The 19,842-nt window shown below is 32.5% G+C and overlaps 2 protein-coding genes across 3 annotated transcripts in view; both read left to right on the top strand.

The window, feature by feature from the left end:
- The window catches only part of LOC108907032 (dynein beta chain, ciliary-like), a gene marked incomplete at its 5' end in the record, with an annotated part of 124,041 nt that overhangs the window by 59,776 nt on the left and 44,423 nt on the right, over positions 1-19,842 (top strand). The window contains one exon of the mRNA XM_023455154.1: positions 153-352. Within this exon, the coding sequence (XP_023310922.1) occupies positions 153-352 (200 nt within the window). The remainder of the gene's footprint in view (positions 1-152; positions 353-19,842) is intronic.
- On the top strand, positions 10,762-12,227 carry LOC111691800. Of its 2 annotated transcripts, none has more exons than XM_023455156.1 (2): positions 10,762-11,084; positions 11,507-12,227. In XM_023455156.1, exons 1-2 carry the CDS (start codon positions 10,824-10,826, stop codon positions 12,125-12,127), a joined length of 882 nt encoding a protein of 293 aa, XP_023310924.1. In that variant the 5' UTR covers positions 10,762-10,823; the 3' UTR covers positions 12,128-12,227. The 2 variants fall into 2 exon arrangements, with proteins under 2 accessions (XP_023310924.1, XP_023310923.1); XM_023455155.1 differs by having other exon boundaries at positions 10,762-11,249.

Genomic DNA, 19,842 nt, shown 5'->3' with positions numbered 1-19,842 from the left:
TTGCTTAACTTCTCTCAAATTACTGGATTCTTTGACTGTACAATTTTACTTCTCTCAAATTACTGACAATTTTAATCAGAACTGTGTTCTGAATATGTTAAACTTAGATTATGAAAATAACCCCGTAACAATTTACATTGAACATATTTCAGGAAACAGATGAATTAATAATATTTGAAAAGCCGAACATATACTGCCACTTTGCAGGTGGTATAGGAGAACCTAAATACATGCCTGTTAAAAGGTGGTCAACTTTGAACAGGCTGCTCAATGAAGCAATGTCGAGTTACAACGACTTGGTGGCTGCAATGAATTTGGTTCTTTTTGAAGATGCTATGATGCATATTTGCAGGTAAGAAAATATGATACCAAGACTTTTTTGGTAGTTTTATTTGTTGCTATAATAATCCAAATGAGTAGTAGTCGAGACGATATCTGTTTCAAAAAGCCATATTTGGGTGAATCGTATATCTACGGAGATTTTTGGCTGATAAAAAAAACGTGGGCTTAACTTTTGGCGGCACAATATGTTAAAAAAATTCGAAAAATGTCATATTTTTAATCCTAGTTAATTATGTATCTTTTCAAGAGTTGATTTTAGGCGAAAATGGAAGAGGAAAAAAATGTTTGCAATTAAATTTTTTGCAAAACATGATTAGTTATAAATCGAATAAATCATGATTATTATGGCAAAAAAACGAAAAAATCGCAAAATGGGGTTAAAAAACAATACTTTTTAGGCAATTTTTTTGGGATATTTATATTGGGTATAGGGCCTTTATACCTGGCTCAAGAAAACTTCATGTTATGCAGATTCATCACACCAAATTTCATTAAAATCAGTTCGATAGATTTTGCATAATTTTGCAATCCAGATTTTGAAAAAATATCTGCAAATTTTCAAAATTTTGCACAGCAAAAACCAAGGCCTTACATACTTGAAAATTTAATCACATATAGAAGGGCTATCAAGCTTTCAAACTTTTTTTGAAAAATTCGAATCCGTCATTTAGGAGAGCTCTGGCGCTTGTTTAAACATTGGTCGAATTTTTGTACTTATAAACAATTAGAATAACTTTGTGAATATTCAATCAAATCAAATATTTTAAAGCAGGTTTTAAAAGTTATTGGAAAGACGCTTCTTTAAAAAAAACAGATCGATTGGTCAATTAGTTACCTACGTAGTTATAGCCGATCAAAGTTAACCGTGTGTTCTCCACTTTTGCCTGCAGTACTGGGCGGTTCGTCGCTTACTTGCCTGCGAAAGTGTTACCGAGATGATCTGGCGTATTCCCCTTCCAACAGCAACGGACGCTGGATTCATAGTGCACAAAACTTAAGCCGTATGCTATAAACATAAGACGTATTAGAAATAAAGTACAAGGAAATACATATGACCATTCATTAGATACCGTAACATATGCCGTAAAGAAACGGTTCATTTTTATTTCTTACTTATATTTATCCCTACGGAATCGGTTAAAATCACGCATGGTCGAATAAATTCGGACGTAATTTTGTCACAGAACTGGATTGTAGATCAGTAACGTGCTACCAGAAATTCTGTTTTGTGTTCAGTGATTTGTTTTATGAGATTAAGCTAACATATGATTTTTGTCGTTAATATATTCAAAATGAAATTGAAATGGTTGAGGCTGTACTTATTGATTTAATACAATAATATCAGGCCGAGTATGTATCCCATTTACGTTCAAATGTTATGTTAGAAATAACGTTTGTAAATAACATACCGTAATAACATATATCTTATAAGTATCCGTCAAACAGACATGTTATTTAATTGTAACGAAATAAAACAGAACACGGCTGCTATTTTATGTTGTACGTACCCGTTATTTACGAGTTTGCGCTCTACGTTGTAGGTATTTGTTTCATGTTTCATAACAACAGACTACGTACCGGCAGAACGAAACCATCACAATTAAAACTTTTAATGCTTTATGACAACAGTTTGCTACTAAAGTTAATTTATTGAGCATGAATTTGGGGAAAAACCACACAAAACAAAAAAAAATTAAAAGACGTGTATTTTTTATCGGCGGAAAAACATGTTTAGGGGTGAAATACATCTTCAAAGTTCGTCCCTCAAAACAGATTTTTCTAAATACCTGGGGTTCTCTTCAATATTTTGGAACGAATCAAAATGCAAAATTACTTCTTATAAAGAAACAGATGTTTCATTAGTATTTTCGTGTTTGGGGGTTGCTACCCTTATTTTTTATTTCAGACTATATTTTTCAAACAATTTTAATAGGTATATAAAAAATTCATATTTGTTAAAAAAATTAAAAATATGATTTATGTAAATAAATTGACAAAACTAAGTTCTCTTTTTAAGGGGTGAACAACCCCCTAGTGTGCGAAAAATTTCTGTGCTGACTAGAATTAACATTTTAAAATAAAGTTTTTACTTTTTCTCTAATCATACGAATAATTTTTTCTATTGGTCTGAAACGGATTTAAATTGATGCAAACTACCCCTGCTGTTCATCAACAACCCCAGCTGTTCATCCCCCAATAAACGGGTTCAGTAATTTCCATTTTGTTTCATTCCAAAATATTTATTAGAATCCGAGATATCACGGATATACTGTTTTTGGGGGTGAACATCAGGGGTAGTTTGCATCTGTTTAAATCCGTTTCAGACCAAGAGAAAAAATTATTCTTATGATTTAGAGAAAAAGTTAAGACATTTTTCGCACACTAGGGGATTACTAGGGGGTTGTTCGCCCCCTAAAATGAGAAATTATTTTTGTCAATTTGTTTACATAAATCATATTTATGTTTAATATTTTGAATCAATATGAATTTTTTATATATAAAAAATGTTTGAAAATATACTTTGTTTTCCTGAAATAAAAAATAAGGGTTGCAACCCCCAAACACGAAATCCTTGTGAAACATTTTATTTTTTTTAAAGAAGTAATTTCCATTTTATTTCATTTCAAAATATTGAGATGTCACAGAAATATTTTAGGGGTGACCATGAGAGGTAGTTTGCAACCGTTTAAATCTGTTTGCGGCTAATAGAACAAATTATTCGTATGATTAGAGAAAAAGTAAAAACTTTTTATTTTGCAATGTTAATTCTAATCGTACAGACATTTTTAGCACACTAGAGGGTTGTTCACCCCCCTAAAAAGAGAACTTTATTTTGTCAATTTCTTTACATAAATCATATTTTTTATTTTTTTTAACATAAATTTTTTTATATATAAAAAATATAGTTTTTCTGAAATAAAAAATAAGGGTAGCAGCCTCCAAACACGGAATCTAATGTGGAAAATTTGTTTTTTTTTTATAAGAAGCAATTTAAATTTTTTTCATTCCACCTTGTTAAGTGGAATTTTTTTTTTTCGAAAATCCACTTACGGCAGCGATGACATAATTTTTTTTTTAAATGACAACGCATATTTTTTTCGTTCGAAATTGATGACAGTGATAATTATCTAAACAACGGTGTGAAAATTTCGANAAACCGTATTCGTTTTGAAATAAATCAAATCGACCCGGGAATGCTTGAACGAAGTGTAGACGGCGTTTACACACGCTTAGGACAATGCCAAATGGTACAGGGTGGGCAATTCGAACAATTTCGCTAGACTTTCACAAACATTAGTGTAATTTTACTCGTTTGAAATGTAATTTTGTCAACTTTGTCCTTTTCGGAGCCATTAATAGTGTAAGTAGACAATTATCACTTATAAGAACATAAGGTGCATTTTTCTAAAAAAAAATGTTATGGAAGACATCGAAATTTTCACACCGTTGTTTAGATAATTATCACTGTCATCAATTTCGAACGAAAAAAATATGCGTTGTCATTTAAAAAAAAATTATGTCATCGCTGCCGCAAGTGGATTATCGAAAAAAAAAAAATTTCCACATAACAAGGTGCCTTAATCAAATAAAAATCGACGGGTCTCACCGTTTTTCGAAAAAAAATTGTTTAACAAAAATATTATTTTTAAGCAGAACTTTTTTACCACGCTGTATAATATATACATGTACGTATATACTACCTAAGTTACTTAAATTTTACAACTTACCTTCGATAAAACCGGCAAGTAAATGGAAATTTATCAAGCCGTTCATTTTCATTAGACAAATGACACCTATGTTAAACTATAGCAACACCAAATTCCTTGCCTTTAAGAAACTCACTTATAATTTAAGATAACATGTTACAAACTATTTTATGTTGTACTTATCCGTTATTTGTGAGTTTGCATTTGTTTCATGTTTCATAATCTAAAAGACATCTGTCAGTTATATGTGTTTTTGTCTAATACTGACTCTTGTTTATAATAATTTTGCATAATTATTATTAAAAATGTCGACACAAAAGCGTCTTCAAAAAACAACAAAATTGCAATACGAGTATTTGCTAAATACCTCAATAACATGCATGTTATATCTTAACAGGTAACGTTAACAACATGAAATAACATAACTGTTATTATGATAAAATGGGATACATACTCGGCCATATTTCATTTATAAAATTAAAATCTCTTTAATTTACTATAATGTTAAAACCAATCGTTCTTCTCGGCAAATACTATCTTGCATTTTTCTTAATTTTTGTAACTGTGGAGTACCTAACCATTGTTAATAATTTATTAAAAACTGCCACACTCATTCGTGTATATTTAAAAAATTGTTGAGGGCCGTTATTTTTCATGGGCAAAAAATATGCCTCATAACTTATAAAAATCCATATACAGGGTTGGAAAGTTCCCATGGTTCATCGGACGTTACGTGAGAGCGATAAAGTAAGTCATAGAAATCCGTGCGATAGAGAAAGATGGCTAAATTGAAGGCGTCTAATAGTCACCGCCTATTTCGCCCTTCCACAAATAAGAAGTGGATCTTATTCATTCTCATTAGAGATCCGTTGAACTCATCGTAATAAACTTAGAGATCCGTTGATCTCATCGTGTTAGAAATCGTTGCTCTCATCGTATTAGAGATCCGTTGATCTCATCGTATTAGAGATCCGTTGATCTCATCGTATTAAAGATCCGTTGATCTCATTGTATTAAAGATCCGTCGATCTCTTCGTATTAGGGATCCGTTGATCTCATCGTATTAGAGATCCGTCGATCTCTTCGTATTAGAGATCCGTTGATTTCATCGTATTAGAGATCCATTGATCTCATCGCATTAGAGATCCGTTGATCTCATCGCATTAGAGATCCGTTGACCTCATCGTATTAGAGATCCGTTGATCTCTTTGTATTAGAGATCCGTTGATCTCATTGCATTAGAGATCCGTCGATCTTTTCGTATTAGAGATCCGTCAATCTAATCGTAATAGAGATCCGTTGATCTCATCGTATTAGAGATCCGTTGATCTCAGCGTATTAGAGATCCGTTGACCTCATCGTATTAGAGATCCGTTGATCTCTTCGTATTAGAGATCCGTTGATCTCATCGTATTAGAGATCCGTTGATCTCTCTTCAACTTGGAACGTAATCCATTTTTTCATATGATCTGGGACGGCTACAGTTCTCTTGCCTGACCTAACGCCTTCTAGCATATCTTCAACTTCATATCGGTTGTTAATAAGAACCATGGTTATATGGAATTGCCCTTTAAACTTAGGTAGTGTTTTACTGGTATCCATAGTGGCCTCACTTTAATGTGATTTCTGTGAAAAGTTTGATTTTAATTAAGTATTATATTTGGAGGAGCTAGGAAAATCATAACTGGGCGTCGAGCGATTATAAAATTTTCTCTTATTTGGCATGTCATCCATAGTGTTTAAATAAACATATAACATATTAACATCACTATGGCGTGCAGATCTGACTGTACGTGAAATGATTTCATCCGTTATGCCACCAACTACAGCACCTATGAGACATTCATCTGGAATTTCTAATCGTAACGCTCTCGATTTAGAAAGTTTTTGGAAACAGTAATCTAGATTTTGACTGGGACTAGTTTCATAATTAGCAGCATCTCCGAGTAAATTAGAAAATGGAATGGACTTGATTAATCATACTCTCCTATATTTCACTCCAAGAAACATCACATTTTGCCTGTTCGTCGTTGCCTGTTCGTCGTACCACTGCCTAGCATTGCCGCAAAGTCTGCTTGCTATCATACGCATAATGAGATCGTCATCCCATTTGTATCGCTTTGCTAGTTTATCCACACGTTGCACCCACTTTTCAATCACCATATTGTTCTTTCGAGGATCAAACAATGGAATGAGAAGTTCATCTCCCGTTGTGGACGTTGATGGCCTACTGCGTCGTGATTCAACCACTTCGTTTTGCTATTTTTTAAAAGCTCTTCAATTCACCATCACTTGACGAAGATGATGAATACGTAATGCTATCACTCGAAGAACGCCGCATATTAGTACGCTGCTCTTTTTTTGATATCAACGGAAATAACCGAGTATAGACGACATACACATTTTAAATATTGTTACTTCGGATTCGGTTTTGTACACTTATTTATTCACGACCGGACATTTCAATTTTTCAAGTGATTTTTAATAATACTTTAATTATTAAATTTAAATAATTTACTTATAATCATGCAAATTATACGTTGATTTGCCACATCAGCCAATTTCGCTTTAAAATACAATTTAAAATCATTTAAAAAAATAATTAAAATCGTTAAATTTACTATTAAAAATAATGATCTAATATATGAAACCGAATTTTTCAGAAAACTTTCCAAATGCACAAATCTTTATTCAAAATTTGTTGTAGTTAAAAATTAGTGACAGAGACAAAAGTTATAAAAGGCTGGTAGGTATATGGTTTCATTTATTTTATATAAAATTTCTTATACAGGGTATTATAAGTACATGTAAAAAAAATTAACTGAAGCTTGCCGAACAATGCACTTAATTGCGAATATACCTGAATACCAAACGGCTTCTTACAAAAAATGTTTGTGAAACAATAATTTTATTTAAAAAATTTTAAATTTAAATTTAAAATTATTTAAAAAGATTTCTAATAAGTATATTTAGTTTTTGTAAAATGAAAAATGTACTCTTCGTAAGTTGTTAATCCATAAGAGCATAAAAAGGAGAGTTTTAGTGTAAAAGAAAAAGAGAAGACTATAAATAAAAAAATTGTTTTTAATAACATTTTATTGATTTTAATCGAGAACTGCACTACAATGTAATATTTATTTATTTGAAAAAATAAGTAGTTTTTTAGATTGTTTATCGGTCTGTAATTTGGTATTTTGTGATAAAGATTTACATCTTTTGTAAATTAGAATCCAAATTAAATTTTCTAAAATAAATTTCCTATGTTCAACACACTGTGTTTCTACAAACCAGTCTGAACATTCGAGACACAATTTATGCTGCATTTTTTTATAAAGTAGTTTCGACAAATTTCTACTGCTAATAAGCTGTGGAAATATCTTAAAAAATATTATCATTGCGCCATGTACAAATGTGTGCAATAAAGTTGTAGGTTTTTTTAATGATATGGGATTATTGATGTTAAAATTTTTATAAAACAATAAAATGTCGGTGTTGTTGACTAAATCCTCTGAGCTTATGAGATCTTCTAAACAATGTCGGCAGTTATACTTCTTTGAACATAATTTGGCTAGATAACCAGCAAAATAAATTATTGAACATTCTTCCAGAGAGGATAGTGTTGCTGGTAATGATAACTGTATATTAATTTCATTACTGTTATCGTCATCACTAGCATTGTTGTTACCTACTGTCTTCATTTGAGAAATCCATTTCAACTGGTAACTTCACATTTTTTAATCTGTCAGATTTATAATCAGTTATAAGGTTGGGAGTATCGGACATGAACTCATAGCTGGATTTTTTAGAGGTTTCATAATGTTCATAATGAAATTAGATTTAAAAATTGCCTCGAACATACGAACAGAAGAATTTTTTGAGTGTCCTCCTCTCTGTCTATAAATTGAAAACTGATGTTCAATTATGTCCTGGTTAAGTCTCCTTGTTAATAAGAAAGGATAACCTTTTTCTTTCTGAAGATTAAAAATCAATTTTACTGCATTTATTGTTAATATTCCATCAAAACATGGGGGTCTGGTAACATTTCCCTTTTTGTCTAATTTTAATGAGACTAGACATTACTTGATATCCTTTATCTAAGGCTGCCATTGGATAAGGACTATTATCAGATAACGCAGCATTACAGAGTTTTATACATTTAACCGTTCTGCTATTTAACGCATCAAACAAATTATCGATCACCTCAATAAAATTTGCAGTGTTAGCTGCCTTTTTCAGATTTTATTTGTTGAGTTTCGATTGCTGCACAAACACTGTGGCTTAAAATCTGCACAGCTAGTTTAACATTTTGTTTTTGAAATGAATTTGGATTCATGTGGACATCTGTAATTTTCGGCAATGCTTTTCCAGTTTCTGATGCTCTATCAATTTCATAAGTTATTTTAACATCTTGAAAACTTATTCTACACTGTGAATTATCTGCTTCACTCAATACAAAATCTCCTTGCAACAAATTGTTTCTTATACTTTTGACTAAATGAGGAGCATCAAAAAGAGCGATATACTCTTGATTCTGACATTCAAAATATGGTTTTTCTGGGGTTACGTTTAATTTCCGATATAAAGCTTGATTTGTGGTACTTTGATCACACACTATTGTAATTGGCTGAAGATTGACAGCACTTAAATATATTAAAGTTTTTTCTAAAATTGTGTGTAATTTATCGATTGCAATTCCTTTAGAAGAAAAATAAAATGACAATGGTATTTTCCAATCTGTATATATACCTCTGACAAGAAACACTAATGCTTGCTTCGCCATACTTGCCTTCCGTCCTAAAACACCTAATTCTTCAAATCCCTCCACCAAATCTTTTTTTCTGGAATATTCTAAACACTGCTTTAAGTGCATTTCATCGAATACTAAAATGCACTCCTTATCCTTTGCATCCATAGTTGTTCATTTTAATTTGATAAGTTTATAAGTATTTTTATTATTACCTGGGATAAATGAAAATTCATTTAACCATTTTGATAATGTAGAAATAGCTGGTAATTTGAAACCCTTTTGCCTTAAGAACTTATATGTAGTAGGAGATTTATAATATAAAATCAGCTGCATGTTTTTCGTCAGAAAGCCACACTGTTTTTTTGTGTGACATAATTTCATTTTTACAATACTTCTAACAAAAGAAGGTAACTGTTGTAATGATTTTGGGTGGTCATAAGTTATTCTTTTTTTTAAGAACAATTCTTGCTTTTGTTAATTTTTGTTGTGTGTTAAATAGCTGTCTGTGTTTCTTGAATATTTTTCTTTCTTGGTGGAGTGGGCAGATTTGTAATATCTTTTAAAAATTGGATGCTTTCTTCAGAAGATGAAGATGGTATAGAGGATCCAACAACTGGAAAAGCACCTGAAGTGGAAGGACCTGTATAAACTCTTTCTTGTTCTCGATCTTGCATTGTGTAAATAATTGGAACTGCATATGATGTAAGTTTCCGCGTCATGAAATCTCTTAAAGTGTCTTTCACATGAAAAACGTCGTCCTAACTGCTCCGGTTCTAGTGCTACTAATTCAGCATTACCTGCATAATAATAAAAAGGGACCATTATTTAAGAATAATACCTTAACCTGACACAGACTTTACAATATTATTTACTTATGGTATTTTTTTCTTTATTAAATGTTTTATATCAATCTCATACATGCAATACGAAATTTGAAAAATTAAAAAATTACATTGAAAAATCTTTCATAATATTTGAACAAACATAAATTTTAAAATAACTAACTTAGCGTAAGTACAAATAAATTTTGAATGTATATCAATAAATAATATTTGTTTGATCTTGTTGCTTATGGCTATCCAAAATGCCCAGCAAGTTCTAAATTTTGAAGTAAAATATTTTTTCTGAAACTTGACGATTCTAGCAAGAGTCAATCAGCAAATAAATATGAATGGACTTTAAAATTTCAATCATTTTGAATTAGGTTGAGTAAGATAAAAATTATGTTACAATTTGTTTGAAATACCTATTTACCTGAGTTTACAACCCACAGACGGCATCTGGTATGGTCTTTTACTGGGAATGAAAATCTTCGTAGACCAGGGCACTCTTTTAGTGACCTTCCACAGTCAAAATATGAACATCTTGAGGTAGACATGATGTAACTGAAAAATAATTATATATAACAATTTCCTTATAAAGATATAGTAATATAGGTAGTACAAATGATTTTATGAAGCGAAAGAGAATACCATATAATTATGAGTTATATTAAACCTCTAATTAATTGTTCAATTACCTTTATTACATTATGTAGTAGATGAATACAGGTATCCTCTGATGACAGCTTTTTTATTGCAAATCCACAATCATGGATTCTATAAAACAGCAATCTAACCTAACATTAAAAAATATTTAAAATAATGGTCATACCTAATTCATTCATCTATTTTAGTTCGTCTAGATGGCGCCACCTTTAAATGAGCTCTGTGAATAACTATATAGGATATTTAAACAATGGTGTAGTCTAGAGATGAACAATTTTATCGCCTATTATTTTCTTTTTCTACACCCGTATTATAACAATGCACTTATATGCCCATAATCCGTTTCATAATGATACCCATTACGATACAGATTTTTCATTACGATACAGATTTTTAATCAATAGAAACCCATAATTTTTCAATCAAGCATGCTGTGCATTTGACGTTTATCCTAGGTTCCTATCTAATTATTTTAGATGTCAAAATCAGTACGTATTAAATTTTCGTAGATACCTAGCTAAACTTCGATAATTTATCAAAATGTCTGATATCAGCGATATAGAAGAATTACCATCGACTCCTCCACACATATCGGAGAAAGCAGAAAATGCAGTTCAAAATATTTTACCCCAAAAATCTAAGAAAGTGTACGAAAAACTTTATCAACGGTTTATGGACTGGAGAAATACAAATAATATTTCGACATTCTCCGAAAATGTTTTAATTGCTTATTTTCAAGAATTGATGGAAACTATGAAATCATCTAGTACATGGACACATTATTCAATAATAAAAACGTTGGTAAATATAAACCATAATATAAACATTTCTAAATATAAGAAACTACAAGCTTTATTAAAGCGAAAGTCCGAAGGATATGTTGGAAAAAAAGCAAAAATATTTTCACCTGAACAAATAAAAACGTTTATCGACGAAGCACCCGATGAACGGTTTTTATTTTTAAAAGTAAGTATCTATCTAACATTGCATTTTTAAAAAAATTTCATGATTACATTTTCCATTCGACTCATGCATGATAGGTATATTTCATTAATTTCGAGCAAACTCATAAACCGAACTCGTGGCCGAGCGGGTTAAGGCGCTCAATTTGGACTAGACTACAGTATGAGATCCGGGTTCGAAACCAGCCTAGGTCATCCTGCTTTTTTTTTTTTTTTTTCTTTTTTTTTCTTCTCTTTATTTATTATTGTTGTTTTTTTTAGGTAGCAATGATTTTTGGAATAATGGGAGCATGTCGAAGGCATGAACTACATGACCTAAAATGTGAAAATGTCAAAGATATGAATGGAATCTTAATTGTTAATGTGATAGAAACTAAAACAAAAGTACAACGAACATTTACAATTACCGGCAAATACTACGAAATTAGTAAAAAATATATGAATCTACGGCCTAAAATTTGCCCCACCCCATCTTTTTTCGTTAATTATTTAAATGGAAAATGCACAATTCAAAACATTGGTATTAATAAATTTGGTGATATAGGGAAGAAAATAGCAACATATTTAAATCTGCCTGATCCGAATTTATATACAGGGCATTGTTTTCGTAGGACATCTGCAACCGTATTAGTAGATGCCGGTGGTGATATTACTACATTAAAACGCCATGGTGGCTGGAAATCCAATTCAGTGGCAGAAGGCTACATTGAAAATTCGGTTCAGAATAAAATCAGCATTTCCAATACAATATTGAACTCTATTGAGACTAGCAATAATGAAATAAATGTAAATATTCCTTCCACTTCCAGATCAGTGGGACCTGGAATAAACTTTTCAAACTGCACAATAAATAATCTTAATATTTTTAAGAAATCGGATTAATTACAATTATTATATGTTGAATATAAATACAAATAAAATGTTTATAGTTTTCTTGTATCTATGGCAATACCAATACCCGAGGTATTAATTACAATTTTGTAGATTTTTTTTATAGAAATACGAATAATTACTGTTACCTATTGTGTTCAATAAAAATATAAAATTTATGGTTTTTGAATATTTATCGGGTGTAGAAAAAATAGCGTATGCAACTCTCATGTAATGGTTATTAATACACTCACATAAACCATACGAAACTCGCCTTCGGCTCGTCCCGGTTAATGCTCGTGTATTAATAACCATCATTACATGATCGTTGCATAATATACTATTATAGCAGAGCTGAAAGGTGACATACTGGTTTTCTTTCTTTCTCTCTCTTTTTTTTTTTTGATGTGGGATTGTCACAACCTTTCGAGTCATGTGAGATTGCCACATACCCGCTTCTCTTTTTTTTTTTAATTTGGATTGGTATAAGGGATACTGGGTATGATGAGAGGTAATTCTTTCTCAACATTTGATGTGAGATCGCCACAACCTTTCGCTTATGTGGGAGCGCCACATAACCGTCTTTTCTTTTCGTGGATTGGAGTAAAGGATGGTAAGAGGTAATTCTTTTTCAGCATTTGATGTGGGATCGCCACAACCTTTCGCTTATGTGGGAGCGCCACATAACCGTCTTTTCTTTTTTTTAAAGTTCAGAGGTACATGCCTTACCATGCACTTAACTTTTTCCTTTTTTTTTAGGAAGTTCAGAGGTACATGCCTTACCATGCACTTAACTTCCTTTTATTTTTTTTTGTTCTTTTCTGATGTGGGATTGCCACAACTTTTCTCTTATGTGGGAGCGCCTCATAACCGTCTTTACTTTTTGTGGATTGGGGTAAGGGTAGGGTAAAAGGTAACTCGTTTTTATTGACATTCTCTACAGGTTCAAAAAAAATAATGTCACATTACTGTTCCTTTTTTTATGATGTCATACTCACAGTAACGATTCCTTCATTGCTACTTAGAGTGCTCCCATCGGGCTCTCTTTATTTTTGTATCTACCTATTGTACTTCTCAAGATCCCTTTTACATCCTAATTTCACACCAATTCAACCATAAGTCGCAATTTCACACAAATTCATTTCTCTCTCTTTATCGGTCCTTCTCTTGATAGTTCCCACTGATGCAGCTCGCGCTCAAGGAATTGGATTACCACGTATTCCTCCAACAACTGACCAGACTCATCATAAACTGGGCACTGATTGGAGTCGTTCACTAGTTGACCTCTTTCCATCGTGGCTCTTTCTAAGTCAATCTCGAAGTATGAACTCGAACACGCTCGCTCCTTTCGTTCGTAATGACGCTACAACATCTTAATGGCACTTTGCACCAAGACTTTCAACTGAACCTTTTTTTAGTATTTTGTTTTTGTTTTAACACTTTTTTTTAATCCTTTTACTGTCTTTGTATTTGACTAGCAGACATTTTGGGTTTGGCTAAGTGCTAATTTTTGTATCGCATGAATCGCATACCGGAAAACTTCGTCGACTGTTCATTGCACCTGGCGTTCGTTTAACATAGGATTGGCGTTAAGGTCTGTATGATACCGATTTGTCCAACGACCTCAGAAAGGATAGACAGTGCATTGTCTTGGTTTGTTTTGTTCTACTGTAAATATTTTGAGAACTCAGCCTCCTATTGGCTAAAGACATGTGGTAAGGTGCGCGCGCAGTACCTGCTCTATGCTAGATGTTTATTATTGTTTACGACTGTCGGCCGCCATTAATTCTTTGCATGCTTACTGAGTTTAACGTTGTGTTTACCGTGGATTATTAGTTTCTTTGGCAGAATTTATTGTTTTTGTGAATAGACAATGGGAAAATATTGTGTTATATGTAGATTTCGCTTTAAAAGTGGAGGCAATCGCTCTTTTCACAGGTAGGTAGATTTACCATGGGCGTAACAGATAACAGACGGTAGTTTAAAACAAAATTTGAAATAGAAAATTTTCAGTGCAATAATATTGAAAATATAAAATATTTTTTTAAAACGTGAATTGTGTGTTACGGTTAAATAAAAAGTAACATGAATTGCAAAGGCAACATTATTTAAAAGGAAATATACCTAGGTAATTTGATTTTAGGATTCCTTCGAATGTTGAACGCCGAGACGTTTGGCTCTCTCGCATTTTGAGCTGTATAGGAAAGGAAAATAGTCCTAAAGATAGTGTTGTATGTTCAGATCACTTCACATCAAGTGATTTCTTAATAAGACCTGGTGGCCGAGTTTATCTTAAGGACACAGCAGTTCCTGAGTTCCCAAGTTCGTTTAGTCAAAATACAGGACCCCTATTAAAATTGTATAAACAATTTTTTGCACATAATTCGGGATCACTTTGTAGCAATTGTCACCATAACAAATTAGATCCAATAAATCTGTTTTAAGAATTAAAGAACTTAAAAATATGTGTAATAACCCCATTTACTATTTCTCTTTCATTTATCACTTAATTGTCCTACTTGATATGCATATTATTGTATACAAGTATAGTATAGCTACCATACTATATGCAACTGTAACTGTAACTTTGTGATTCCTATTTGAACTGGTAAAAACTTTTATTAATTAGTATTATTTAACATATTGATGTATATTGTTACTGAGAAAATAAAGATTGTTGTAACTAGTATTACTTTTTTTCGGCAGTAAGTGCCGTTATGGAGTAAAACAAACATGGTTCTATTTATTTAAAAAAGAAGTCATTAACATTATTTTAAAACCAAATTAGGTGTGAAATCGGTAAGTATATATAAATTAGACAAATATTAAAATGTATCACCCTTTTTAACACACACGCCACTGGTTAAGAGTTCCCTAGTAAACAAAGAACTATCTTCATCCTTGTTTAATAGCAGGATGTCTCAAGTTGTGGAAAATCAAAACAATTCCTTTGCAATGCATAGGGAATTACTTGTCTAGTCATTCTGAGGTCTTTGGATTTGTCATTCTTCAGGAAAATCTGCAATTTTCCTGTTGTGATACAGAAAAGATGTTTCTCTCTGCAATAAGTGTTTTATGCTTTTAATTGTAGGCTCGTCCAGTCCTGACTCTGTTATGCTTATTTGTAGTATCTGTAAACACTTTTGGGATGTGACCTAGATCATGGTATTATTCTGAATCCTAAGCGCTTTTCGTGACGCGTAGATAACCTTGTCTAATAACATCTCAACCAATAACTAATAACATTCAATTTCTAAATGTTCTAGATTTACATAATCGGTATTCAACTTATAAACAAAATTTCCAAAGTTGCGGTCGCCGAAATAGTCATAACCTTGCACGTGCAGATAAATAAACATTTTTCATTGTCAGTTTTAGAATTGATAGATCAGCACTATCATGTAGGTACGTAAAATCATTGCTTTGTTCTTATAAACTAAAGTAGGAACTGAAAACGTTGCCAAGTCGCTTCTTCATAATGAGTGTAATCTTTTCTTAGTTTCCACACTTGTACCAACAATTCTTTGTTACAGGCATTCTCAATTCTTGCAGTATGTGCGTAAAAGTAGTTCATTACTCTTTTGTCGGTTGTATCATTTTTCTGTTGTAATGCAACACTCGTGCTGATGTTGTTTTGCCAAACTTATCGCAAGTCATCCAAAGCAGAATTATTTCATCTAGAATCACAGTTTTCTATTGTTTTCTGGTCACTTGGACATTACTATGTTGAACAATGTCTTTGATAGCGTCTGTTAACACACTTAACACTTTTAAAACTTCTTTATTGGGAGTAGGCTGTTGTTTACCAATAGACACTTGAATATGATTTCAACAACAACTCATTATGGAATCAGTGAACAGCACAGAGTTTCCTAATATCAAAGTCGTTAAGGAATTTACAATCGCTACTTTGTAACTAGCTGCTACGTAAAATTATGCACTAGGAATCACTACAAAAAGGTTCTTAGAAAACTTATTCTTGATTTGGCATTGGATTCCAGCCACAGTAGCAATAGCTTCATTTTAAAGTTTGTGCAGCTTTTGTTATCATTGATACGATACATCACCCACATTAAGTTACTTTTTGAACTTATGGCAACGTCGATCCACTCTACTATGGAATAATTAGTGTCGTCTGGATTGAATTCGTTCAATCAGAATGATGTTATAACAAAAGTTGAAGCTTGCGCACTCGCTACATCTGACACGGAAGATGGACTAGGCGTTGGCTTGGTCGCCATATTGGATCGACAAAATAATATTACCAATTGCTCCTGTAGTATAGTACAATGATACTAATGTTTCTTATTGTTTTTGTTGCACATTTTTAGATCTGATTCAGACACTGTCTCATAATCACCATCACTTTTTCAACCATTGTTCTGCATAGGTTCACTTCGTTCCACCATATTGTACTAAATTATAATTCTTCTTATTTATTTTGTCACAGGGGTTGCTAAGATACACGGGGTGTATCCCACTTCTGATGTTAGAAACACGGGGGTTTTCACCTCCGATTAAAACACATAATTTCAACAATCGGTTTATTCCATCAAACGACAGAGTTATCTCTTGTTTATTTGCTATGTCGGGACCCTGACTCCCGTGACTGACTGCTGTGCTCGCGGACCCCTCGGACCGCGCTCCATCGGCTGACCTCGACTGCTCACGCATTCCGAAAGGGGTTCTTGTTGACTCAGTAATAGCGACGTAGTGGATGACGTCCCTCTTTAATAATTAGCATCTAACATATATTTCTCCTTCTATTAATTCGACGAGTTTTATATCTTCTTTTAGAACGATACAATCGTTGATTTAATGAAAATAAGCTACAGCTTAAAGTAATAATTGAGATAATTAATACTTCATTTGTACTATCCATTTCAAATTCCTGAAACGGTAAAAATTTAGGGAAAATCTTGAGTCACATAAATTAATTTGCTATACTTATACTACATATACTAAAAATTAAGTCATACGACCTACGGTTATAGCATACGGTTGAAGTGTAAAGTACATACTTTGAATTCAGCTTTAGAGGATGTCGATGCTGTGGCTCTTCCTCTATTGTTGGTGTGATTGCTTGGCCTTGGGATAATGGTCCACGCTCTATTTTTGTACTAAATGCTTACTTAAGCTGCGATACGGTTTAGTTTTTCTTTATTATTTAGGTGAGGTTTTGACCTTTTTTGCACTGAGCACTTGGTGTTATGGAAGCACTGTCGAGTATGATACTCTTGGGTCTTTTTATTACTGCTTTTGAGTGCGGAGCTATTGCACTAAAGTTTATGTATGTGGAACCTCCTTAAAGTGCTTGTATGGAAGCTTTAAGAGCTTTAAAAACCTGTATCTCTAAGGATTAACACCATGGGATGGGGTCAGTTTTGACTTCTTTAAATTGTGGTTTATTGCAATTTTCGTATTAATTAACAGTAAATTGTAAACATACAGGGTTATTCACAACTTATCCAAAAAATTTGGGGATAGATGCACCATGAGAAATGGAATCAATATTGTAAAAAAATTTTTTGTAAAATCCTTATAGTTTCCGAGAAAAAAAAATATTGAAGTTATGGTACATTCAACCACTACATAGCTGGACAACTGTAGTCTCTAGCGTCATTCGCCACATGGCCTCAGCGACTCCGAATACTGAATTCGGATTTTGCAATCGTCGTTGCGATATTTACCTGTTATCTGTGTTGTTTTAGTAGTTAGTGTCAAAAATGGGTAGTTAGTGTCAAAAATGGTTTGCGTGTACTCGGAGTTGATGGATAATTTAGGTAATGGATAATAGTGAAACAAGATAGCATTTGTGTTAATTCGTAGAAACTGTGTACAACGGATCCAAATGTGTTTGGCACATTGGTGGATAAAATATTGAACAGTTGTTGTAACATCGGGTATGTCAAATGATTATTATGATTATTATTTAAAAACACAAATTAATTTTATTAATTAATATAGGCAAAAGCTGTTGAATTTGCCGATATAAAATAGGTGCGATAAAATTCTATTTACATATTTCTTTCCTTGCGAAAGTTTTTGTCCGTTTTTATCACACCGCCATGCTGGTCGCATTGTGCGGGGTCAGGTTTTACAGCTGACCAGTTTCCAGTGCCGTGCAGAAGTGTATTTTTAAATCATTTTCGAACTGCCCTTTTTGATTTTTTCTTTACAAAATTGTATTTGTAAGGGTTCCCTGTACATCCAGATTTTTTTTTGATAAGTTCTGAATCACCCTGTATAATACTTGTATATAAGACAAAGCAAAAACCGGTTAGGATTCGAACACTCTCCATGCTGGCTCCGAACGGATACCATAGCGAGGTTCGCATCAGAATCGGAAAATTGGGAAAACCATCCCTCTGTAGATTGTGGCCGTTCCAAATAATTGTAAGTCTACAATAAATTATTTTTGTTAATAGTTGCTTTAGTTCGAATTTCGAATTATTTAGAATTACAGAATTTCGTCAAAATTCGAAAGAATGGTGAAGATTTTTGCACCTTTTTCCGCTATCGCATGGGTGGCATCTGGGCGAAAATCAAGGCTTCATAGGATTCTTTACGGAATTTTTGGAAACGTAAAAATTTTCATGTACGGTTGGTAATGATTTCACGGCCGATGGCTTTTAGTTGCAATCATGGCTTTATAGGGGATTTTAGGAAAATTTTCGAGATTATGGTGAAAACTGTATATTGTACAAAGCTTTTTAAAGGATTATAAGGATTATCGAATTATTTTAGAAATATGGGTGAATTTCGAACTGTATACTATGACAATAAACTTCTTCAACAACTGTTCTTGAGTATTAATTAAATAGTGTGTTTAACATAACATTTTTTGAGAATCGGACACTATCGGGATTATTACAACACAATTTTTTGTATTTAATTTAGCGAGGAACCACTCCCTAAAATTTTTTGCAACATTTACATTTACCTAATTATATTGTGGGAAACAACTACTCTACGGATTAAAGCCCCGTCCAGCATTGAATTACACCTCAAATACCTCGTAAATAGTCAGTAGAATCATCAGATACAGACTGGGTGAGATTTAACCAATTACTACTCACTATTAAAATAATAGTTGTTGCGAAATTAATGCAACAAAATTTGGTCGCAGATTCTTAACACAAATTTAGGATACCCGGCAAGTGGCACCCTCTTTCAGAGTTATAACTCTCTGCAATCCGTCTTAAGAATAGTCTTTTTCTATATCTCACAACTCAAACGAGAATCATTTAGTGGAAGGTAGCTTAAAAATATGCATTATTTCGGAATAATTAGCAGAGCCTTGGATTTTAATAAAACATTTTGCAATGGCTTGAAATGGCTTAAAGAGAAAATTTATAAACTTATATTTGTGCGCTAATTATTATTTAATTGTTTAAACAATAAAAAATGGTTTTTCAACGATTATTTTAAATAAATCAAAAAATTTCAAACCAATTTTAATCAAACTGATACTATAGTAGATGAACGGTCCACCCCTGAAAGATGCTTAGAAAATCAAGGTCACCGACCACGAGAGGCCAGGATGAAACCTTTTGTAATCGATACATTGAGTTATTGCGAACAAAAAACCTAAGTAACATCTTTGTGTCCGAGTGGCAGGTAATTTGTTATTAACAAAAAAATTGCAAAATAAAAATATTGCAAAAAAACGCTCTGCAAATAATTTTGAGAGGTAAATTGGGCAAAAATAAACACTTTTTGTCTCT

This window comes from Anoplophora glabripennis, unplaced genomic scaffold, assembly GCF_000390285.2.
Source record: "Anoplophora glabripennis isolate ALB-LARVAE unplaced genomic scaffold, Agla_2.0 scaffold293, whole genome shotgun sequence".
Lineage (NCBI taxonomy): Eukaryota > Metazoa > Arthropoda > Insecta > Coleoptera > Cerambycidae > Anoplophora > Anoplophora glabripennis.
The sequence above is the reverse complement of the archived record's forward strand: the minus strand, read 5'-3'. Positions and strand labels throughout refer to the sequence as shown.